General features: G+C 41.5%; 1 protein-coding gene across 2 annotated transcripts in view; it reads left to right on the forward strand.

The window, feature by feature from the left end:
• ZNF423 (zinc finger protein 423) overlaps positions 1–26566 on the forward strand; it is a 333930-nt gene that overhangs the window by 79057 nt on the left and 228307 nt on the right. For both annotated transcript variants that reach the window (XM_063141103.1, XM_063141104.1), the window contains exon 3: positions 14989–15189. In XM_063141103.1, coding sequence (XP_062997173.1) covers positions 14989–15189 — 201 coding nt within the window. The remainder of the gene's footprint in view (positions 1–14988; positions 15190–26566) is intronic.

Here is a 26566-nt window from a genome sequence, read left to right on the forward strand (position 1 = left end):
GTTCTCTGAAGATGTGGTCCATAGGGAAACAGTTCTTCCTGGCATCACGTCCCTGGAAAAAAAATGAGGAAGGGGGAGAGAAGGGGAGTGTAAACAGGAAAATGTCTGCAAGAAGGTGAAAGAAAATACTTCTCTCTGTGTAATCTCCTCTCTCCCAAGACATTACTGTATATCATGTTTCTTTGTAAAATCAAGCTCTTGAGTGTGGGTTTTCTTAATTGTCAGCATAAAAAATTCCAAAATGCAAATTTAACAACATAAGACCCAATGATGGGCCTTAAAGTCCCTTATTCTTCATTTTTTAAATGGTTATTATAATCATTGTCATAATCACCATCATCATCGTTATTATTATTTTCCATTTTCCTCGCTTGGAGTACATTGGAAACGAGGGTACCAAAAAAGTACATGAACTAAATTAGGGTTAATTAGAAGGCCTCCCAAATAGCTAGTGCTTCATCAGCAGCAGAACAGCATGTAAATAAATTTAATTCTCTTCCCCCACCAATTGAGCTCTTCTCAAGCTTAATTACAGCAGCAGCAGCAGTATCTCTCTCCCACCCACCCCATTTTCATTAGTGGGAGACAGTCATTATTAGCTCTGTCTGGAAAAATGGTATTATGAGCAGTCCTGGTCCCCACCTTTCCTGGATGCCCTCTGAGGATGAGAGAACTCCAGGAACTTTGCAGCAGATACCGGAGCCCAATTAAGGATCTTTGGAAGAAATATGAGAAGCAGGCAAATAAAAACATTACTAATGAAAATTCTGGTGAGACTTCAGTTAATTGCTTAAACCACTTCCCTTTTTGGTATTTTAGCCTTTCTCAGTTTCTTGGCCATTAACACTTGACTTGCTTTGAGGTAATAAAAGTAATACATTGGCCTGGTTTAGACAAGCATCTAAACCCCAGTTTGGATGATTGTGCACAAACTGATAAGCTTCATATACTATCCCTCACCTTTTCTCCTCCTCTGTTAGTAGTAGTAGGAGAGTGAATACTTGTGCTTTCACCTTCTCTTGAGAAGAGACTGCAGTACTTAGTTAAGAACATGAGAACATAAGAACTGTGCTGGGTCAGATCAAGGTCCATCTAATCCAGCATTCTGTTCACACAGTGGTCAACCAGCTGTTGACCAGGAACCCACAAGCAGGACATGAGTGAAACAGCATCCTCCCTCCTATGCTCCCCAGCAACTGGTGTACATAGGGATACTGCCTCTGATACTGGACGTAGCACATAGCTATCAGGACTAGTAGCCATTGATAGCCTTCTCCTCCAGGAATTTATCTAACCCCCTTTTAAAGTTCCAATCACAGTTAGGTAAAATAAACCACGATCAAACTTGTGTTGTCTTCTGCTGCTGCTTGATGCATCCAGGGCTCTTTCTGGGATAGTTCCCTTGCTCGTTTCCTAAACACAGACCTAGCCTTGCAAGCAGAGCACCATGAACCTCAGCTCTGGGTGAGCCAAGCAACACCAGCAGGAGATGGAGGAGAGGAAACCACTGGCATAGCCGACATTCCTCTCTCCCCTGCCAGACCCCCTGAGTAAAACTGAGCAGCAGCATAAGTATGTGCTCTGTTCTTTGTGTGTGTAGTTGAGTGACATCCGAGAAGAGCTAAGTGAAGAAGAAGGGAACACTGGTGCTATGCCTGGCCATTTGGAGATTTTGACTGCTTGGGACAGCAGTTTTTTTCAACACTGGACATAGAACTTCAGTTCCTATGTGGTCTGGTTGGAAAATAGGGAGTTGCCAATCCTATATAGAGATCATGTAGACAATCTCGCCATGTTTATTATAGGTCAGAAAGGTTATATGCAGAGATGGAACTCTCAGTGCCTACTGTTGTATGTGCATCAGCTCTTTCAGACCTTATAATGAATGCTAGGAGTTCAGACAGGTGTGATCTTGTTTCCTTGCCTCCTCCACCCATATTCCTATAACAGAGGCTAAACCAAGTTTGTCAACACGCATATGCTGAACAGGAAGCTGCAACCAACCATGGCTCCTTGATCGGTCCTTGCCCTTCTCACATGTAGGTGTGTACTTAAAGGATCTTAGGGAGACATCTAAAAAAAGGTATTGTGTGAAATGACCCAGTGTACGGGAACCAAGCCGTTTTGGGATAAATGTTTCAGAAGTCATTTGACTTTCATGGCAAGTTCAATAATGGCATTATTCCCTGGAACCAACGTGTGTCATAAATTCATATCACAGGATCTGATTCTTGGAAGTTAATAGTAACCGGATCTCTGAAAGACACCAGTTTTAATAAATCATTTTTTGTTGTTGAGTTTGTCTGCATGTTAACAGCTCTTAACATACTTTTGGGCAGATGCTGGGCTTGACTACAAGGTAATGATTTAAACATAAATTGACCCTTGATGAGGGAGCTGGAGTCTGAGGTTTAATGCATCTTTGCAATTTTCTTTTGCCTTTGGTGCCTTCATCTGCCACACACATAATTCCTTCGTAACAAGTGCCTTTTCAGAAGATGTATACTGCTGACAGTTAATATAGAATTATTGCCCCTGAATGCATTTTTGTAATTACTTCCCAGATCTGTCTTTGTGTTTAGAAGACATTTCGCACTTTAGTAACATAAGTGTTTAGGGAGAGCACAAGCAGTAATTGCAAACAAGTTCCTTTTTTTTCTTTTCTTTCTATGGCAAATAAACCTTTAAAAGGCCTAAAAGCTAATGCTAAAGTTTGGTAACGGTTAGGAAGGAGTTTACTTCATTTATGTTATATGACTCTGTATGATTTCAAGTTTTTAGTAACCTTTCAATAATGAACCTTTAAAAAGAAAGATAGCAATAAAGATACAAAAGAACTTCTTCCTAATTCTTAAGCAGTAAGGGAAGGAAAACGGCTGATTAAAAATGACATGTTGCTAGTGGTGAAAATAAAGAAACTTAATATGAGCGCTCCTGTAGGAGATTTCGGCTGTAATGGAAAATAAAATGACTCACGGTTTGATAGATGTGGAAAAATTAGTGGCATTTAATGAGGATTTCTACTTACTTGTTAAATGAAGTAGTATCATAACTTGATTGGAAAACAGGAAAGTTGAGGAAGGAGGAATGTATGTATCTCTGGAGGGACATGAATGTGTATGGGCATACAAGACCCAATCAAAGTTTTTTTTCATATGGTGAAAAGTTAAGAGATCTGAGAAATAAAATATCCAGTGTATGACCCTGGTTCAGTTATCATGTTAAATCATGGCTTATCATTACAGGAATGGGCATATATTTATTTTATTTATTAATTTATTTATTTCATTTCTATACTGCCCAATAACCAACGCTGTCTGGGCAGTTCACAATAATTCACAGAATTACAAACCACAGATAAAAGTTAATAAAATACAGCATAAAATTTCAATATACAAAATTTGAAACAAATTAAAGAGATGTAGATGTTGAATTGCATGGGAACAAAACTGACCTCTGATGAAACCCATGCCTGAGAATCCATGGGGCTGAGAAATATTCTTCAGGCACCATCTCTTGGAACTGGCCATCCAAGTAGGAGCGTAACCGCTGTAATGCAGTATCCTGCACTGCCAGCTCAGATAGTCACTCCAGAAGGATGCCATAGTCGATGGTATCAGAAGCCAAGAGATCTAGGAGTATCAACAGGGTCACATTCCCCCTGTCTCTCTCCTGACATAGGTCATCATAAAGGGCAACCAAGGCTGTTTCCCTTGAGCTGTACCAACTGAAACTCATCCAAGAAAACTGGAGTAGGCTGTCCTCGATTGTCCTTCAGTGCAGCCACAAGGAGGAATTTGGAACTGCAGCTTATCTTATCATCCAAACCCAACAAACTGTGGTTAATTGCAGTTATGTTTTATTTGAAGCCAACCTTCAGAACATGTTTTTTGAAGTTAAGATTAATCAGTTTTTTCGACTAAGATGGCATGCTAAATTGTGGTTAAGGGAAAATGTAAGTAAGCGCTTCTGGTCTCCTCATGGTGATGCTTCGGAGGAGGTGAGTCCAGCGCTTACTCTGGGTCATTCCGATCACGGTAAATTACTGTTTGGTGGGACATCCAAACATGGACAACGTGTTGGAAAGATGTGCGAGGTCATTCAGTGATTCTCTTGCCATACTGCCATCTTTTATAGTCATGGTAATGAAAAGAGACAGACATTTTTATCTCAGGTGGGAATTTTATGAAGTTGTGCTGTGCATTTTATGAAGTTGTGCTGTGCATGTAAGCAGATGGTTGTTGTTCCATTATCCTGCCATGTGGCTTGGAGAGGAGTTGTTGTTGTTGTTGTTGTTGATGATGATGATGTTGTTATTCCTCGCTTTTTTGTTTTAGAAGTACCATCCTGAGATGATCATTATTTTAAAAAAGTAAATATGAAAACAATAAAATGCAGCAAAACCCAGTAATAAAACCCCACAGTAACAGCAATAACGTACACCAGAGGAGAAAATAAAGCATAAAAACTTAACAAAAGAGAAATGCAGAGTGAATAAAGCACTAAACCTCTACCCCTAAAATGTCTAAATTCAATGTTGTAGGCCAGATAGACCCCTTGGGGGAGTGTGTTCCAGAGCCCAGATGCAACAGCCAATCTCCCCTTCTGCTCAGCCTCTGAAGGTGGGTGAAAGCTCAGCAGGGCCTCAGCTGACAACATAAGAGAGTGGGCAAGTTCATAATGTTCCCTTGCTTCGCTTTGTTCTTGGCAGGGCAATATTAGATAGCCAAATATTAGATAACCAATATTGGATAGCCAAATAGTTGCATGCATGCAATGGGAAGATATCACTTTCCAAATGGTTGTCTGTACAGACCTGTGAGTTAGCCTCACTCAGACAAACCAAAGGATAGATTGGCTACGGATCTTGGCACTGAGAGGAAAGGTTTAGTCACTGGGAAAGGTTTTTGTTATGTTCCAGCTGAGAATCAGAGATTATATAGGCAGAACGTGGTTTAAAATGAGTGTGCACCTGAGCCTAAGGCCTACCTTATTTCTTCGATTCTAAGACACACTCCCCCCCCCCATATAAACATCTCTAAAAATGGGGTGCGTCTTAGAATCGCGGGTGTGTCTTAGGGTTGTTGTTTTTCTGTTGGTGGTACTGAAATTAGTGTGCGTCTTACAATCAATGGCGTCTTAGGCCACTGCTAGACCTAAGGTTTATCCTGGGATCATCCAGGGTTCGCCCCTGCCTGAGCACTGGATCCCCTGTGTGTCACCTAGATGAACAGGTTTGACCCCTGGACGATCCAGGGATAAACCTTAGGTCTAGCTATGGCCTTACAATCAAAGAAATACGGTAAGTCTTTATTTATTTCAAAGCATTTTTACCCTACACTTAGGGCAGAAAGGGCTGCCAGAAGGACTTACATAAGAACTTTTCTTTTTCCTAAAGCTTTTAAAACTTGATTTTGTTCTGACTTTATACTGTTAGTTTTACCCTACCCAGTGCCTGTTTACCCTACCCTGTGCCTGTTTGCATTCTCTTCCCCTCATTGTTTTATTATGATTTTATTAGAATGTAAGCCTATGCGGCAGGGTCTTGCTATTTACTGTTTTACTCTGTACAGCACCATGTACATTGATGGTGCTATATAAATAAATAAATAAATAATAATAATAATAATAATAATAATAATAAATGTACTGCTGGATCAGACCAGGGGTCCATCTAGTCCAGAATTCTGTTTACACAGTGGACAACCAGCTGCCCATGGGAAACCCATAAGCAGGGTATGTGACACAATCATTCAAAACACAATGGTTCCTTGCACACAGGCTTACAATTTCAGAGACACAACACAAAAGCATAAGGAGATGAGGAAAACCACCTCTGGCACTAATTCTTGAAGTTGCATAGTAATTCTTGCAGTGACCAGCTAGAATGGAAACAGTTCAGGGAGAGGTGGAGTCAAGGAGCTACTCTTTCAGCAGAGCCGATGGAGTGGCTTTATCAGCTTCTCGCCTCTCCCTCTGCTGCCGCCGGGGTGATCGTTGAGGGAGTTTGCATTGCCATTGCTCAGCCTTGGAACGCAGGAAACATGTGATGTCAAAATGCGCTTCGCATTCGTATCTCCTGCGAAAGCAAACTAATATCATAGCTCCTGCTGTTTTGAGTGAGTGTGTGTGAATGACGGGGTTAAGGGTGTCCTTTTCATAAAGGGTTTTAGAGCTACGGGGTCTGGTGCATGACACATTCCCTTTTTGAAATATGCATGTTTCCAATTTAGGGCCTGGAAAAATTCCAAGCACTTAGTCACCCAGGCATCTCAACACTTCATGTTCTTGTCTTCTGTCCATTGCAACCAGACAGGGGACCAGAGTTTACTGGAGAGAGGAGCAAGAAACAGGGCTTCTTCTGGTTGGCGTTTGGTAAGAGATGCAGTATAGAATATGCAAAAGAAAGGGCATCACCGCTCACAGTTGGGAGCTTCCCTGAAGATATTTCATAAAGATTCCAGGAGCCATGTAGATACTTCTAGTGGTTTCCTCCAGTTATCTACATTTCATTCTAAATTTTAATTACTTGTTCCTGATTCCTGGAAACGTACCAACCGAAAGGTGTTTATTTAGTCCATAGACCTTTCTACATATTCGTTCATAAATATAATTATTAGAGCAAAACAGTAAATCAAGGATAAATTAAGATATAAACTAAAGAGAACAAATATATATAATACAACCAGTCATGAAGAAATTAATTTAAATCGTAACAAAATCAGTAACCAGCTTTGCATTATACATAGTGCCCAATATCATTTGTCTCCCAGTAACTTTACCGTCTGCCAAAATTGCTTATGGCCCCTGAAAGTTAGAAATGTTTGCCTGATTGTTCTATTCTTTTGCTCTATGCAAAGTTTCGATAATTGTATAGTTTTAACATGGCTGTTTGCTTCCAGATAAAGCTTTTATTGCATCATCGCCTTGCCTCATTCATGGATTTTAGGGGGAGTCTAAACATCATTGTTTTCTTCCACTTCTAGCCCTCCTGTGTTTCCCATTTCATCTCCCACCATTCCCTACCCCCCCCCCCCGGCAGAAAATCCATTAAGGAGGGGTGGAAAATGGAATAACTGCAGAATTACATAGATATTACCATTGCATAAATGAGAGACCTGCCCAGATATTTTCACTCACTACCGGGGTGCCTCAATATGGCCAAAATAGGTTTTGGTAAAGGATGCATATTATATAAACAAAACGAACTCCCATCTTACATTACCAATACTAACCATTTGCTATCCTATTAGATCTTTGTGGCATGCTAATCATGTGATATAGTAATCTTGGGTAGACTTAGGGTATGTCTAGATGGGGCGATATCCCAGGGATTGTCCTGGGATCATCCCTGTGGGTCCACATGATGCACAGGGGATCCCGGGAGCAGGAAGGGAAGATCCCTGCATTTCTCCAGGATATTGCCCTATACTTTCCCCCCGGTTTTTCCTGCGGTCCTGGGATGTGTGGGTAGCTGTCCCGGTTTGTCCCGGTTCCTTGTGAGTAAATGAGCTTCGTGCCCATCTGGGGTGGGGTGAGTGAGATTATTATTATCTTTAAAAAAAAAAAAAACTGTTTGATGGAGTGTTCGTGCGCTAATTTTCAATAAAAAACAAAAAACAAAATGGCGGGCACGATGTCCTCTTCCTCCAGGGATGTCGCGCTCTGCATGTTGACTAAAGGGGAGGACCTCATGATTACCATATCGCGAGATCCTCTCCCTCCAATCCCTAGGTCTAGACCTGCCCTTAGTGCTGACTTTGTATATTAAAAGAGTGTACACCATTATGGTAGTGGTTGGACTAGGACTCGGGAGTTTGGGGTTCTAGTTCTCTCTTGGTGATGAATGGTTTGGATATAAATATATACTGCTGCTGCTGCTGCTGCTACTACTACTACTACTACTACTACTACTACTAATTTAAACTGTTGGGAAGTGCTATAGCTCAGTGATTGAGCACATCTTTTTCATGTAGTGAGTCCCAGATTCAATCCCTGCCATTCAATCCCAGGATAAACATCTCTGAGACCAGCCTGGCCCCATATGTCGGGCAGGGAAGGGACAACCGCAGGGAGCTTGTTTTCTCTTCCCTGCCAGAAAGAACACCTATAAGTACATTGAAACTAATGCCTGAGTTTTGCAACTTCTTCCCCTCCTCCCTTCAAATCCCTTTTCCTCTTGTGCCATGTCTTTTAGATTCTAAGCCTCAGGGAAGGCTCTTATTATACATTTTTGTAAGCTACCCTGGGAACGCTTTTTGGTGGGGGGCGGGCGGGGCTGAAAAGAAGGGTAAAAATGCTGCAAATAAATAAAACGTCTAGATAAGCCTGAAACTCTGGGGAGGCACTAATAGTCAGTGTATACAATACTGATCTATACAGACCCAACGATCTGACTTGGTGTGCAGCAGCTTCCCATGGATTTTAGTACAGTAGGTGAATCTAAAAGAGGTCTATACAGTAATCCTGTTTGTATTTTCTGTGCTCTACTTATAGTATATGTAAAGCTCTGGGTGCTCCCAGCTATATTGGTTTGTGTTAATATTGTTGAACAGACTTCCTCGATAAAGACGACTTCATCCCTGCCTTCCTTTCCTCCACTATGTTTGCTCTCCTGTTTCATCTGCTGTCAAAATCATACAAATGACAGCTTGGAGAGGTTAGAATGGCCATAGCGCTAGGAGGTCACAAGGAGGTAACAATATACAATTTTCCATGGTTCAAGGGTAGCCTTATCCTACTGTTCTTCATTACAGTACTGCAGTGAGATCAATTTTATTAAGTTGTAAGTCTTAGGAAGCCAACACCATTAACTACGTGCTGGACCATTTTTTTTTTTTAAAAAAATATGTTTGTGTATTACAGTTGGGTGTGCTTTTTTACCCTTCTTATTGTAGAGAGATAGGGAGAAGGAAAGGGATTTTATGCATGGAATGCTAAGAGCCATTTTGTACAAGGCGGGCATAATTTCCATACAGGACAGAGACAAATGCACTACCTGTGCATGCTCTCATGTGCAGTGAATGTTTATGCCTATTTCTTACACTTGTGTTCTTTGCATTTATATTATTATTTTTCAAAACAACAGGACACACTTCAGTTAGAAATTTTGCAAATTTCATACACTTGTGTTCTTTGCATTTATATCATCATCACCACCACCATCATCTTAAGCAAGATTTATATAATAATTTATTTATTTATTTATTTATTTATTTATTACATTTCTATACCGCCCAATTGCCGGAGCTCTCTGGGCGGTTCACAAAAATTAAATAACCTTCAATTTGACATTTTCCAAGGCAGTCCACAAACATTACTAAAATATAATAACAACATGAACAAACAATAATTGTTGGCAGTATCAAACATTAAAAGACAGTAAAAAAAAGCACTAGTAATTTAATTTTGCATTAAGCTTCTAAAGGTGAGAACAAGCACAGTTTGCTATTGATAACAATGGGCAGGCTTATTGTTTAGACCAGAGGACTGTAGCGGTTGCTTTAGGTTTGCCTAATAAAGGTTTTATTTTTACTCTGGCCTCTCCCATTTTTTTTCTCCTTGATCATCTTTCTCCCTTTTCTAAAAATGGTTGTGCTTTCACTGGAATAAGATAATAGGTTATGGTATCCCTAAGAAAGGATCATTAGGTGTGCCTTTGAAACTCTCTCTCTCTCTCTCTCTCTCCATTTTATCCTGGACTTTTTCCAAGGAGCTCAGGTTGGTATATATGTCCCACTTATTATCCTTACAATAGCCCTATACATTAGGAAAAACAAAGTGAGCCATGTTGGCCATAAGAAAGAATTCAAAGTCTATATAACGTAATACCTTTATTAGGCCAACTCAGAGATCATAAAAAATGTGCAAGCTTTCATGATCTCCAGATGAGGAGACATTACTAAAAGCAGGTTGGCTGATGGGGAAGGAATAGGAGAGCAAAAAAATACCTCCTGTTGTAGTCAGGATGGTCAGAGCCTTAAGATGATAATAGCAGAAGAGGGTGTGCAGATATTAAAATTGGGCTCTCTCAGGTGAAATAACTGCATTTTATTGGGACACTGAGTTTTTATTGGGCCTTGTTCATAAAACATGTTAAGTCATGGTTAGGCCACTAACCCTTTTGCACCAAATCATTAGTGTTTTAAACCATTGTTATGTAGCCGGCATGGTTAGGAATGGTTCTCACGACACACCAAGCCATAATGTTTAGCTCGAAATGCTTAACCACAGTGGCTTAACGTTTTGTCTGAACAGGGTCATTGTCAAAAAATGGATGCTCTACAGTTGTCTGCTACTTTCTTCTTTCCAGTGGTCCTAGGGGCACTGAAACCTGAAACCATGACATCATCTGGCAGAATCTAATCTGGATGTCTGCAAACTGTCCTCCTCCATATCATCTTATAACTCCGACCATGCAGACATTCTGACTTTAGCATCCAGTCAGCCTTCCCCCATTCCATTCCCCCCTCCACGTTTTATAATATTTTGCCTGATGAAGAGATCTGGAGATCTCGAAAGATTGCACATGTTTTGTGATCTTTGGGCAGTATCCAATGCTGCTGCTGTGCTAGCAGGAACATTCACTACTGTAATAGGAAGCTAGTGTTGGCTACCATAACTGGAAACTAACTGAAACTACTGCTTCTGGAATGGGAACTCTGCTGACTTGTCCTATTCCAGAAGTGGTAGTTTCAGTTAATTTCCTGGATTATGCTAGCCAGTACTAGTTTCCGGCTGAACTAATGCTTGTTCCTAGTAGTGCAAAAGATTTAGAGATGGCAGATTGCCAGCATTGGATACTGCCCATAGACACTGGTCAAGGTGAGCTTATGTCTGAGTCAGAGTTTGATTCTGGGTCTCCCTTATTGTTGTGTTTCTCAGAAAGCTCCTGCTTTTGATGGGAGACAAATGATGAGGCCTGCTAGGTAATCCATAAAGCTTTTATTAAGCAGCAAACATCTCTTCTACCTGAAGAGAGTCTAATCTATTGGAAACTTCCCCCTAGGCAAAACTATGCAAACTAAGCAAGACAATTGTCTGACCAAGGAGAACAGGAAGCCCCTTCCCAAACACCCATAACTTCAGAGAGCCTGGTATGGAGGCAGGTTCTGATGCAATCCTAGTCAGACTGACTTTCTCACGCCTTCCTTCTGCTCTGTGCGTTTTAGCTTCCTGCAGACCCTAGCATTAGCTACTTTGTCGGGGCACTCTCCTCCAGAAGAAAGCTCACTTCCCACTGAGTGTATAGGATTTGGCCTTGAGGAGATAAGCTCTCAAGAAGGTTGACTCCCAGCTGGTGAATCGCCCGTGAGAGCTTCCTTCTCCACTGGTACAGGCTGGCTGGTGTCTGGCACCACCTCCTCTAGGTCCGAATCGGATTCTGATTGATTACCTGAAACACCTTCTCCCAAAACAGAGGCAGTAGGGTTAGACATGACACTTATAGTAAATCCAGCACTCTAGCAGGGCCTTGCTATTTACTGTTTTACTCTGTACAGCACCATGTGCATTGATGGTGCTATATAAATAAATTATAATAATAATAATAAGATGGACAGACTTCAGGCTTTGGGGTTCTGCTTTGCTTTTGACATGAATACAAAGTTCTACAAATGGTACGAATCATGGTTGAGGTGCATCTGGTGGTGGAACAATCTGTCCCTGCCTCCACCATCAACATATAGGAACATTCGCAGAAGTCTCCATTTGGTGGTTGTGTACATTTTAAGTAGGCTTGCAGCCTAACTTTAAAATGAAAAATATCAATGAGCTATCTCAGAGGGGTGCTTAAATAAGAATTGCAAAATACCCTGAGCGCTAAAGCTGCTTTAGAAATGAATAATAAAAACGGGTCTTTTGGCCGAGTTTTGCCTAAACTTTTAAATTCAAGACTTTGACAACATTTGGCTTGGTTGTCCGTACGTTTTCCATTAGCGGTGAATGCTGATTTGGATGGCAGTTCTTTAAATTAAATTTATATACTTCAACTCTTTTTATAGGTTTCAGCCTTATAAAACCGGTGACTTGGCATCCTGATTTATTAACTATCAGCTCTACAGGACATGCAGTCTTTAAAGAGATTGAATTGGCGTTAATGTTCGTGATTTGCGTCTGGAATGCAGAATGCTCTGAAGGTGCACCTAGTAAATATGACAAAATGGAAAGTGATAATTGGAATGCAGTCGTTGGAGGAAAGCGTGGTCTTAAACGTGGCTTATGATTATAAATATAGACAGGTAGTACAGAGCCATCTAGGTCTGTGTCTTGCTTTCTTCCCTATCAGTCTTATTTTTTACTGAAATGAAAAGAGCAGGTTGTAAAAGAACACAAGATTCTGAAAATGACACTTTGCTTGAACCAACACCTGTTCAGATGTAGATGGTTAACTAAAAAATAGATTTTCTTTCCAAACCTTGTGACCAGCACCAAGCTAAATAGCTAGAGCTATTAATAGGAGGTTTCTGGAGCTAATGTGTGGGTATACTGTGACAATTGCTGAATCTGAAAATGTGATAGTGATTTAAACATTGAGAGATCTTATGATGCACTAAAAGCTTATGCATAGATTTTAAATATTTCCATCTCTATCCACAATATTGCATGCTGTGATTACTCCCCAGAAAACCGCACAGTGGTTTCTTTTTCTTTTTCTTCCTATTAGTGGATTTCTGCTAGCTTGCTCATTGCGGTGAATTTGTGAAATTTGGAGTTTCAGTGGCTCACATTAAATGAACCCCACCATTAGCTGCAGCATTGGGTTTTGTAGTTCTTGTGAAATAAGCTGTATTTCTTGGCTGTGTTCCCATTTAACGGCGTTGGTCAATGCTAATTGTCTTTCCAGTCTCAGATATAGGAGCAATTGATTCATTATGATGGTTGTTTTTAAAAGGGATTATAAAATGCCAACTTGCTAAAATCCTCATTTATAACTTGGAAAGAATTATCTTAATCATTTGCACGACTTTAAGGGCTCTCTAGCTATATTCAAGTGGAGGGGGACAGACACCTGTGCAGAGCACTGTAACCTCCATTCAACTTAGAGCTTCTCTTCAGATCTACCCCATCAACATGGGAAAGGTCAGGGGTGGAGCTGGTGCATGCATACCCATGACCTCTCTGGGGTTTCTATGTAATAATCCTTGAATGGTGCATCTTTGTTGACTTTATGGAGAACCACTTTACACACAGTGGCCACATTTGTATGTCATACTAAACCAGGGGTTGGGCCCTCCAGATGTGTTGGCCTACACCATCAGTCCTCAACATTCGCTATGGAAGTTGTAAGCCAAAACAACTGGAGAGCCATAAGTTTCCCACCTAAACCGTAGTTTAGGAGCGACATGCAAGAACAGGAACAAGTTGCAGCGAGCCTTGGATTTGCACATTCCCCCATCCCCTCTCCTTCCATCTGGCCGGGAGGAGGAGTTTGCTATTTTCTGCAAACAAACAAGAAACTTTTCCTGTTTCTTTTGCTTAAGCACTTTCTTGTGTTGCCTGTGGTTAACATTAACTATGGTTAGTTTCAAACAAGCCTACTTTAAACGAGCCAGCTTCAGTTAACCACAGTTCTGAGTCTGGACAACTCAGGAAGCTGTAGTAGAGAAAAAGAAAAAAAGGAGAGGTTCACTGCGCCTATTCCTGCCCATGCATGCCATGTTAAACTATGGCTTAGTGTGATGTGCGAAAGTTTGCAAGATTTGTAAGAACCAAACCTGACCCTTGTTTGCCCTAAGCTGGAAGATGAGTGTTGTCATAGGCATGGGAAGGTCGGCACCAGGGAATATGTGCCCATTGAAGAAACCAAGAGCCTCATTTTGGGGTTTGGCACATGCTAGCAATTTCAGAAGGAGCTGGGCTACGCAGGAGCCAAAGAGAGACTTCTGGCTGGAATGCCTCTAACTTTATGGGCAGGTGGCTGTCTGTAGTCTCTGTCAATGCCCAGCACTGCTTTTCTGGTGTTGCTAAGATATCCGTTCAATTCTTCTGCATGGACAAGGTTGTAATGAGATTAACGGTGGTTTCAGACTATTGCTGAGCCATGAGGCTACAGCGCCATGCTAAAAGCTTTTAGGTGGCTCTTGCATCAATCCTTTTCAGCTGAATCAACCTGTAGATACTCAGCTATGTGACTTCTCTTTGTCCTGTTCTTTAAGATTGGCCTGGATGTTTAAAAATTGCCTTTTAAGGTACTTTGAGTCTTCCTTCTGAGATTTAATTATTGCATGAAAATCCTTTTTTGGCAAGAAAAATAAAGAAAGGCATATTAACCTTAATAGTAAGCAATAATTCAATTCTGTCAGTTATTATTATTATTATTATTATTATTATTATTATTATTTATCTATATAGCACCATCAATGTACATGGTGCTTTTCAAGGTATTACATATTATCAGAGATAATATGAATGTTCGGTACTATTGTTGTTGTGGAAAGTTGAAATAAATGACAAGTTTCCACGTTGGAGTATTACTCCATCACTATATAACAGGGTGAAGAACCTGTAGTCCTCCTGATGATGTTGCACTACAGTTCCCATAATCCCCGACCATTGGCTATGTTGGGTTGATGGGACCCAGAGTCACAAGTTTCCTTTCCTTCCCATATAACCTTCTGCTGCCTCGAAAATACCTGGTTCTTTAAAAAGGTCTTCAGGGGAAGCTGAAGCGATAATCTGTTCTGTCTGCCGAATCTATTATAATATTTTATCATTCTGTTTGATGTCTCCTTGATTAATTGTATCTCTATGCAGCTAGCAACTTCGAGTTCCCCTAGTGGAAGAAAAACAGGATAGGATTATTATTATTTTTTTAACATAGCTAATAAAATAAATTGTGGAGTTGTAAAACATAAAGGCCAAACAATCCCCTCCTCAATCAGTGTAACAAGAAGGGTAACAACGAGTGTGTCTTTAACATGTGCAAGTTGTTTCCTTTTTAAACTTAGTGCGATTCAAACTTACAGCAGAGTGTATTCTTTTTGGCAGGAGGCTTGGGAGGAGAACTAGAGAATGATACGAGAGAAAGCCGGGCTTTGGAAGAGAGGAACAGCATTACAAGCCAAGAAGAGCGAAATGAGGAAGATGAAGACATGGAGGATGAGTCAATTTACACCTGCGATAACTGTCAGCAGGACTTCGATTCACTGGCAGACCTGACCGATCACAGAGCACACAACTGTCCTGGAGGTAATGTTAAACTAGCTTTACAATTCTGACAGGTGGTTAGCTGGGTAATTGGACATAGCAACAGCTTGAGGCCTCAAGTGAGATTAAAGAATTAATAATGTAATTTTACAGTTAATGTAATTTTATTGTGGTGCCTTGGGTAGTCTTTGTTCACTTCTCTTTAATAAAATTAAAATAAAAAAAGCAACTTTGCTTTTCCAGTTGCAATTCTGACAGTAATTATATTAGATGATTAAAAAAAATCACTTTAGTGTTGTTTTATCTTTTTATAAGCAATAAAACTTCCGGACAGTTTCCCCACGAAACTCTCCCCACGCTCCTTGTTCCCTTTCCACAATTCCATGTTGATTCAGTGAAATGACTTTAAGTGTTCAAAATGCTGGGGATAGATCCAAATTGTTTTGAGTCACTCGAGTCAATGCAATTATTTTTCAGGCAGGTGTTTTTTGGGAAATAGGTGGTCAGGCTGGGGTGGCAGGAGGTGGGGAAAGGAAAGGAAGCCGGGCGCTTAGTATTCAGATGCCTAAAAACGTTAAGAGCTGTGCTCTGTCAATTTAAAATAAAATGCTCAGAAGTTGTCAGGGGGCTGCTGTGATCTCAGGAACCTCTGGGAAAGGTACTTGTGGCACCTTAAAGCAGGGATGGGGAACATGTGGCCCTCCAGATGGTGTTGGACTGCAACTTCCATCATCCCTCACTGTTGGCTATGCTGACCCAGACTGATGGGAGTTGCAGTCTCCTCCTGCAAACTTCTCTGCATTTCCTTCGGTCTCAGCTGATGAACTGTCTACAATACTGCGCTCTTCAAAGCCTTCCACTTGCTCTCATGTTCCCCGCCCCTGCCTTAGGGAGCAATCCTATTGGGATGCCTGTCACCCTCCAAACCTGGAGGCATCCTATGCAGAGTGGGTGGAGCATGGAGGCGATCTTTGCCTCTGCACTTCTCCCACTGTGCATTTTTGCTAGACGGGCTTTTTTTTGCCTGTCTAGCTGAGGCTTTGCAGTGCAGGAGGGAAGGAGGTTGGGGAGGCTGGAAGATTCTTGGTAAGCCGGCCTCCCCAATCTCCTCCACTCCCCGCCCACAAAACTGCCCCCTCTCCTTCCTCTGAGGTTGCAAAAGTGACCTGTGAGTCAGCCAGCATGGTTCTCTTTGTGCAGGCTGCAAAGGGGAGGGGAGGGGAGGGGAGGGGAGCTCAGACTCCTGAGTCCAAGGTCAGAATGCTGTCTCCTACCTCAGATCCAGGAAGCTGATCTAACCTATCTTGCCCCACCCCCCAGCTCCATGCTGTCTAAGAGCAATAGGATTGCTTTCTTAGTGACTAACAGATTCATTATGGCATAAGCTTTCATGGGCTGCAGTCTGCTTCATCCGATGAAAGTCTGCTTCATTCCGATGCCTGAAGTGTTATGCCGAGTTATAAACCTACATACGCACACTCAGTTTTGGGGGCAGATTATAAACTGCGAGATCTGAGAGAAATGAAATGCAGATAGCACAGACAGTGCTAATTACTTTAGTAGCAATGGCCATTCACACACACACACACACACACACACACACACACACACACACACACACATATGTTTGTGATAACACAACTGATTAACACAACACACTTATCACCCAATGCAGTTATCACCATTTTTAGTTCTTCAGTTTCGTTTTAAATGTGTTTTTAGATCTTGACCCTGCTGTTGGCTCTTAGTCTGGTTTTATTTGATTTTAAACCTTTTCAAAATTTTATATTATGTTTTATCATATTGCATTTTAGGGTTTTAATTTTTGTGAGCTGGTGAGAGGGCTTTGACTGCTGGACGATATAGAAATGTAATAAATAAGTACAATAAATAAATCACAACACCTGTTTTGTGAGTGGCCACCGGTTAATCTCAGATGGAAGCAAAAGCTTCTGATCAACTTGTGATGTGCATTTCCAGACCAGGCTTCTATCACGCCATTTTTCTGCTCCATTTTATGGAGCCCTCCAGATATGTAACCTTTCTGTGCTTTCCCGTTGCTTCTTCCATCTTTTTTCTACCGTTAAGCATGAAAATGATGGAATAGCTTCACAATACCTTTGGAGTGGTAGTGCTAGATAGTGCTCCTTCCATCTAGGAGCACCTTCAGTACTGCTCCCCATAATCCACACTGGGTGCCTCTATGATCACTTATGAAATGCTAACGAGGCTACGGGCCATTTATAACTAGAAAGGGGTCCACTGCTTCCTTTCCTCCTTTTTCTGGTACAGGCTACAGATTTTGTTTAGACTGTACTTCTTAAGTTCCTAACTTAACCATACGTGCAGGATGGGAGGCAGGGGTAAAAGGAGAGCCTTGGAAATGCATCAAAGGGGTGGTTATCCCGGAGTAAGTGGATCTGTAAAAAGGCCCAAAAGAGACGTTTTGAAGCTGAAGAGCTCTTTTGAACCTTGAAAGTGCTTCTTGGTTTTGACCAACAGAATCTGCTTGGCAGAAGTGTAAGTATTTGTGTGTTTGTTAGCAGTGTCGGAGAAATTCCATCTGTCAGGTATGCTTTAGGGTGGATTCCTGCATTGAGCAGGGGGTTGGACTCAATGGCCTTATAGGCCTGTTCCAACTCTACTATGCTATGATTCCATGCAACGGAATCAAACGAGTTCGTATTTCTATTAATCCAACCTGTGGATTCTGCAGAAGACCAGCTTTTCCCAGGTCACATGGATTCTGCGGACTTACAGAACATTTCTTTGTAGTTTCTGGAATTTTATGCAAATTTAGTTAGAGAAAAATATTTAAATAAAAAAACACTCAGAAGTGTTGATTTCCCCCATAAGCTTAAAGCTTGGAAATGTGCATATGGGAGGGATATGTGCATTTTTGCAAGTGTAAATTTGTGCAAATGTGAATTTGCATACATTTGGGAATTCGGGGGGGGGGGAAACAGATTTTGCTAACAAAAGGGTGATGGAACCTCCTGTGTGTGTGTGTGTGTGTGTGTGTGTGTGCGTGCACGCTCATTCGTGGGTGGGTGTTGCACCCTTCTCCATTTGTAAATGTGTTTCACACTAGCCAATTTCTTTGGTTAGCTGTAAAATTGTTCTTGTTCATGCTGGCAGGCGTGTAGCTGCTGGTTCACTCATTCTTGATTGAGTGATAGGTGGCTTCATTGTGCTGGGAAGCATCTTGTCTTGTGGAGATGTAAGTCGAGGTGCACAGCAGCTGCAGGAATACTTTGTACGTATTAAGGAGAAGAATGCATACGTGTTTTAGCATGCTGTCTCACTTTTCCGTGCATGTGTCAGTGTCTTGGTAAGGCTAAACAATTCTTACCTCTTGCAAATAGATTGGAAAACGGACAAAAACATTGTGATGTAGTAGCCATTTTCAGAGTTTAATGGCACAATTCTATGCATGTTTAGACTGGGAAAAAGTCCTACATTTCTCAGCATTGGGAGTTGTAGGAGGGTTTTTCCCCCTGTCTAAACATGCATAGGATTGCACCCTAAAGGTAGTATCCAATGTTATGCCTAAGTAAAGTAGATCAATTGAAATGAATGAGACTTAAGTTAGACATGACTAAACTAACTTCCATTCATTTCAAAAGGTCTATTCTACGTAGGAGAATAGACCTATTGTGAGATACTGAAAGCAAACTATTTTTGCTCTGCTGATAGATTTTGAATTGCAGACAAATGCTCTCTGCAAAAATGCTTTCTCCATCTATGATAATTATTGGCAAAGTCAGTTCTTTTTAGATTTTTTTTTAAAGAAAAGGTTCCTCTAAAACCATGTCATCTTCCTTTATTTCAAGAACCAACAAATCCAAATGTCTTTTATCTGATTACTATAGGCTCACCCACACACTCATGTGCTTAAGGTACTCCGTGCATGCTGGATGACTATGCATGACCTTCTGGTATGAACCTGCCTGCTCCCAGAGGCTATCTGGAGAAGCTCTTCTCTGGGTGCCCCATCTTGCTAAGATTAGGTGGGTGTGACCAGAGAACAGGCCCAGGAGAAGGGCCATTGTTTAGCACATGTTTTGGATACAGACGGTCCAAGGTTCAGTTTCTGGCAATTCCAGCTAAAAGTAAGAGTTAGCAGGTAAAAGAAATGGCCCTTCTCTTCCTTAGATCCTGGAGAGCTGTTGCTGGTCAGAGGAAGCTATCCTGGACCAGATGTACAAATAGTCTGATAAGGCAGCTTCTTGTGTAATGTGCGTTTTCTGTGGCGGCAAGGGTGCACTCAATAGGATTGCGCTCTTCGCTGCATTGTGTTAACTGCTGCTGTTCTGTGTTCTTTCTTTCTTTCTTTCTTTCTTTCTTTCTTAATTTCTTTCTTTCTTTCTTTCAAGATTTCTAAAGTGCCTACAGGACAAAAAAAATCTCTCAAGGTGCTATACAATCGTTAACTAAAATATCATAATCGTCATTTATTAAAAATACACCGAGCTCTTAAAATGAACAGTATTAACCAATCCTAGGGACAGGAATTAATAAATGCAGATTGAAATCAAAAAGACTTAAAAGACTTTATACTGTTAGTTTTACCCTACCCAGTGCCTGTTTACCCTACCCAGTGCCTGTTTACCCTACCCAGTGCCTGTTTACCCTAACCTGTGCCTGTTTACCCTACCCTGTGCCTGTTTACCCTACCCAGTGCCTGTTTACCCTACCCAGTGCCTGTTTACCCTACCCTGTTCCTGTTTACCCTACCCAGTGCCTGTTTACCGTACCCTGTGCCTGTTTACCCTACCCAGTGCCTGTTTGCTTTCTCTTCCCCTCCTTATTGTTTTATCATGGTTTTATTAGAATGTAAGCCTATGCGGCAGGGTCTCGCTATTTACTGTTTTACTCTGTACAGCACCATGTACATTGATGGTGCTATATAAATAAATAAATAATAAAAAAATAAATAATAATAATAAAATTTGAAAAGAACCCTAATAATTGATGGAGCTATATAAATTTCTAGGGGGAATGAATACCATAAATGTGGGGCCACTACCGAAAAAGCCCTGTTCCTTGTACCCATCAATCTAATGTCTTTCAGTGATGGGCCAGACAGGGCATTATATTATTAAAGATGTATTATTTATTTAAAGCATTTTTATCCTGCTCCTCAGCCTAGAAGGCTCCTGGAGCAGCTTACAAATGAGTCAGTACAAATGACACAGTTTCTGCCCGTGAGCTTACAACCTCAGAAGACATGACTGAAAAAGGAAAGGGATGGGGGTGGAAGATGAAAAAAGGTAAATGGACTTTCAGCCAGACTGGTGGAATGGCTTCTCATCTCTTCTCATCCCCCTCCCTCTTATGTTGAGTATCTATTACTTTTCGTTTTAATGTTTTGTAAACTGACTCAATGAAAAATAGTTTTGATGTGGAGGGATATTAGGAAAAACTACAGATACAAGAAAATCTGTGATATAGGTGGTCTTTATGATTGTAAACTGCCCCAAAGGCATCTGCTGGCTGGGTATTATACAAATTTAATAAATAAATGGCCCCAAACCATAGGGCTTCATTTCTTCCCCCTCAAAAACAGGAGGAGGCAGATGGCATGAATTTGGCAGAAATGAATACGCCCGGATGTGTAGAGCACTCCTGTTGTATATTATCTTACGTGTCTGAGGATTTCCATCCAAGTGAACATGTGAACCTACAAAAGCTTTTGCAGTTCACAAAAAAAAAAAGGAGAAAGAGCTTTGAAGATGGTGTTAGAATATCTTAGGGCCTGAACAGTATCTTTCATAAAATGCACACCTCTGAATTTGTGATACTTTTATTTTCTTTGTAGGGCCTTGTCTCACAGACTTGAGTTTATAGTGCTTAGTATGAGTTAGATTTGTGTTCCTCTCTTTGAAGCCGTTATGTGTCTTAACATGGGTCCAAATCAATAAGGCATTTATTTGGGTTGATAATGTTGCAATTGCAGCTAATATAATATAACTAATGACTTCCTTAGGGATGCTGAAGTTTAGAAGACCCTGCAATTTGGGAACAGTACAAGATCGTAGGCGATAACTCCAAAGAGTAGGATGTGCCATCTATTTCAGTGCAGTCCCTTAGAAATTCATTATAGCTCATGGAAGTTAAAATCCATTTTGAAAACAGTTGCTTTGCCATGGCATGAAGTTAACAGCTATTTTAGCCTAATCACTTGATCTCTGTGACTCTTTCTTTCAGGGTGAAATTTCTGTTGAGAAAGTTGTTGTCTCTCTTCCTCTTAAACGTGTTCTGTTCCAATTATGAGGCCCGTAACCAATCAAAACATTGTAGGAGCCACTTTGTAACTCTTAATATTGGGTGTAGCAACTTGGATCCAAATGGCGTGAGTGGATCTCTGCTCATGCAACAGGACTTCCTCATCCTCTCTGGTTCCCCTTGCCCCGTCTCCCATCTGTCGCAGAGGGCCTTCCAACACTCTGGAGCAGATTTAGGGGTGTGTAGGGGGTTGCAACAAGGAGGGAAGATTAATCCTGCCAGTCATTTCTCTTCTGCTTGGTTGGATTCAAACCAGAGTGGCAATATACAGTATGGTTAGGGCACATATAAATTATTCAAATGTTTCTATCCAAGCAATTAAGTTTATAACAATTTGAGAAGTTTTACTAGTACACATTCCCACACATAGTTTTGTTGGTCATTTGTGCACACCAATGGCTTAAATGGGCATGGGAGAATTATTTACCTTTGGTATGGTTGTTCCTTACCCATATCCTCTGGGTTGTGCTTATAATATTGTGCAATGTCACTAGGTGCCACTGTAGAGATAGACTGCAAAGTACGTAGTGACAGAATGGAAGCATCAGCCTTTATTCAAATCCATTTAGACACCAGAATTTTAGGTCTTTTACATAATTAACTGCAGTACGATGGGACATACCATTCCAGCTTAGTAAAAGTCAAAAAAACATACCGGTATTTTACTGAAACAAATAACTGAGATTCAAGAGCCAGGAAGAGCATAACCAAATGAGGAGAACTTTCTGGGGAAAAATTCTCCTAATAATGGTAAGAGAAATTACCATCTGGGTAGCTTTTGTTAGAAACTGGCAGACTTGTACAATGCACATCTGGACTACTGCACACAGTTCTGGGTGCCACATTTTAGGAAGGATATTGACAAAATGCAGCATGTTCAGAATGGGGTGACCAGGATGGTGAGTTTAAGCTAACCTGGATTGGTGTGCCAACAAATGGAAGAGGAAGGGTGGAGGTGGAAACACTAAACGATGGGTTAAAATGGGTTAATAACCCAGGAAACATATGTTCAAACTGGCTCTGTATTAAGCAGTCTTACTTTTTCAAAATCTCACTTTCCCTCTTTAACGATTTAGGAGTGACTTAATGCTGATTTAAAGCTTTCCTTCCTTTTTAAAAAAAAGAAAGAAAAGAAAAAAAAGAGTTTAAACAGTACTTCAAATAGACTGCAAAACCCAAGTTTGCTAAATTGCATATTTGACAACTACAGTATATTCCTCTGGCCAGCTGTCCTGGCCATTGTTATGTCAGTAATTCTATATGTACTGTTTGAAGCTCGATTATATTTTGTCTTCTCCAACAAGCCTTTGACTTTGGGGAAATGCATGCAAGATAAAATGGGAACCAATTATTTTCTTTCTTTCCTCCCTGCCCCCCCCCCCCTCTCACAGTGTGGATAGGGGCAGGTATTTAGTTGTTTTATTTCCTAAATTGCAGGGGAAAGAGTGTGCTGTAGACTACTGATCAGATTTCTCTTGCCTCGTCCATCCACACCTATTTTCCCACCCACTGGGAAAGGGTGGCTACTCATAAATTTCTGCCTCTCCAGTTTCTCAGCTTGAGGATGAAGAATCTGTAGCACATTAGCACATCAATGAACTGGACGTTATGAGGTTACAACTGGGGTCCCTGAGCATTTCATGAGGTCCTCTTCTGTTGTTGAGAACTTTACAGGTTGTCTGTTTCAAAACAGAAGCTGAATTGGCTGTAGAAATTGCCGGTTTGGAGGTGACTGCTGTTCCTAAACTGTTGTACATGAGGTTATATAACAAAAAGGCTTTTTGCAGTTTTAATTGTAAAATACTACATTACAGTGGGCATTTTTTAAATGCTCTTGCATGCTTCACCTAAAATAGTGGTAATTGTCTGGAAACAGCAGCACTGTTCAATTTGGTATGTTCCGGGTGTATTGGACTACAACTCCCATCATACCCACCCAGCATTGGATGGGAGTTGTAAAGCACCACATCTGGAGGTCCCCCACTGGACTACAGTGTGCAGAGTGTTCATTCAACCTTAACAATCCAAAATAGCTTCAGAATATGGAGGACCTACTTTTATGTGTTTTATTGGCTCATCATTTATTGGTCTGTTTTTTTGGCTCATCTGTAAAGTTGTTATAGTGGTTTTAAATGCATTTTGCATGTTTTTGTGGTTTTTAATTTTTGTATATTGTTTTTAAGTCTTTTTATCTTAATGTGAACCGCCCAGAGTTCTTCGGCTATGGGGCGGGATACAAATGCAATAAAATAAATAAATATTGCATTTTTATAGCTCAACATGAATTATATACAAGTCTACCTCCCCCATCCCAATTTTAATCACACCAACCCTTAGAGGTAGGTTAGGTACAGAAATCGTCATCAACTGAGATTCATGGCTGAGAGATGATTTAAACCCACTGTCTTTCTGCTCCAAGTCCCTACGCTAGCATTGATGGACCTAACATCCAGGAAGCACCTAATCATTTTTGAGCTACCTAAACCTAGAGGCCAACACCACGCCATGTGTCATTGAATGCCATAAGCTGGTTATGCGTTGTGCGAAGTAATACTTCCTTTGTTTGTCCAGTACCACTGGGATCTTATCTTGTGCAAGGCGCACTGAAGCAAATCTGTGTTCCTGCGCGACTCTCAGAATGTAGTTCCCGGTGGATTGTACCCTTAGTTTATACAGCTGTAGTTGTAATGACCTGCTGGGTCTCCTTTATTTTTCTTTGGCTGAGAGAGAGTGCTGTTTTATTTGACAGAATCAAGATTTTTTCTATTAACCTGGTTGAGGTTTTTACTTTAAAAAATGAAAATCAACACACACACACACAATCTCCAAACCCCCTTCTCTCTCTTTGTGGCAGTGAAATTATTTTATTCTTGTACAGTGGACTTTGCTGAGCGTATTAAATTTTATAATATAGTAACACGGTAACACCATCCCTAAATTTAGAAAGCCTCCTCCTTCTTGTTAAGTTCCCACTATGCAGGTGTTGAGCCTACTCACGTGAGGGCTAAAAGTGGAGAAGGTACATGGGCATCCACGGAAACCCAGCCCCCAGCTTCTCAGTCCCTCAGTCTGTGGTTGCGTTCGGACAACACAATCGTCACTGGTGGGTTAATAGTCAACTTTTATGCATCTTTGTCGCTAAGTGCGAAGGAAGTTTACAGAAGTCGGTAAGCGCCAGGAAAATACTAAGTGGCCCCTTTTGTGTACACTTGCAGCTGTATCCTTATCCTAGGATGCATGTACATGTCATATTGTGTGATTGTCTAAGATAGGTGGCCTGTTGTGGTCAGGAAAGGCCCATCTCACCCATCTCGGGTAAGCAGTAAGATCACAAACATTCAATCTAATATCCAGATTAGTCATCTTATGCCTCTTAGGGGGCAGCAAAAATTGGATCATCCACAGATAAGGTAGTGGTCTCCAAGCAGAAAAATATTACTTGTTAATTAAAAAAAAGACACCCCCCTTAAAGAGCCTCATAAAGACCAAGCAGACTCATTGCCCCAGGAGACCCAGAATGCTGAGTGGTGTCACTGTGGGGTGGGAGGAAAATAGTGTGGAAAGAAATTGGCTCATTTGAGCCCCTGACACAATCGTCACTGGTGGGTTAATAGTCAACTCCCCATACAACATGTTTATAATCAACCATGGTGTGGATTAAGGCCAGTGTTGAGTCAATGGTATGTTTGATTGACACATCCTCCACCTTCTCTCCCCCCCAGTCCTCCCGTTGGTATCCCATCAGCCATTGCGAGTTCTGCTGACTGGACTAGAGTGGCAGCCGGCGCTTTGGTCCCCAGTATGTGACATTTCTGCATTGAACAGGGAGATCTCAAGGTGGGGGCTGGGTCTGAGGGCATGGGCTTCTACACGAGTTTCCTTGAACATGAGTAGAAGCCTCCTCAGGATCAAGAGCCCCAATAAAGCAGGATTGATTACACAGATGTTCAAATGAATGTGAGTGGATGCCCCCTTCCTGCTTGACACAAAAGGTGAGGATGTTGGGGGCAGGGCTTGTGTGTGCCTTCACATACCCTTGGCGCTGTTAACCCTCACCCCCAACCTTTGCCTTCCAGATGTGTTGGGGATAATGGGAGTTGTAGCCCAACACATCTGGGGGTGGCAGTTGGGGAAGGCTTGGGCTAGGGTGATAGCAAATGCGTGTTCATCATTTTGTCAATTGCAGCCCTTGGATTTGGCTTGCACATGCGCACAGGACACGCACATAGATCTAACACTGGAGATACAACTGTCAAATTACCGTGTGTTACTTTTTCAGTGCGCCCATTCAGACCTGGTCCATGCATGCAGCAAAAAGATAATGTGTATGAGTTCTGAGTTTGGAGGAATTGCTTTAAAAAGTGTGGTGGGTGGGTAGCATTCGTGAATACTGCCTTCTTAAAATGAAAAGAGATCCTTCAAACAGAAATGAGAAGGAAAGGGAGTGGGGCTGACCTAATACCTTTCTCCAGACTGTGCTAGTATTTAATTGTAGGTAGGGTCTGTCCATTCTGCCACCTCATTCTGCTGTGTGTGTAGACAAGTTCAAACTACATCTAATTATAGCAGACCTGTTTATTTAAATCAGGGTCTTCCCCAATTACGTATAAAGCAGGGCTGGAGTGTGTGTGTGTGTGTGTGTGTGTGTGTGAGAGAGAGAGAGAGAGAGATTTAGAGCAATTGAGGAGCACTCAACCTTTCCCTGCTCATTTCTTACCTCTTCACAATCTGTCACTAGAATCTCCCCTCTTGGCTTACCTGAAGTGAGCCTAGCGGGTGGGTGGGTGGGTGTGGGAAACAAGTGCTCGTCCGAGCTGTGGAGCGGGAGACTTTGTGTATGCACCATTGAACGTCTACTATTGCCAGGACTTGAATGGGGCTTCACAGGCTCCCCCACCCCGTGTGCGGAGTAGGGAGGAGGACTGCGCTCACTGGCCCTATCCCTGATGTGCCTGCTGGGAATGCCCCCAACGTCCACATGTTAAACCTTAGTATGATGAAAGGGGCCTACGTATGCGTAGCTACATGCACCGAGGCCTCTTTCATACTAACAACAAAGATGCGGACATTTCAGGGGCAGGCATGTGACCAGCAGTCGTGCCCCTGCTCCTCAAGTCAGTATGTGCATGGG

The sequence above is a fragment of the Elgaria multicarinata genome, chromosome 14, assembly GCF_023053635.1.
Source record: "Elgaria multicarinata webbii isolate HBS135686 ecotype San Diego chromosome 14, rElgMul1.1.pri, whole genome shotgun sequence".
Taxonomy (NCBI): Eukaryota; Metazoa; Chordata; class Lepidosauria; order Squamata; family Anguidae; genus Elgaria; species Elgaria multicarinata.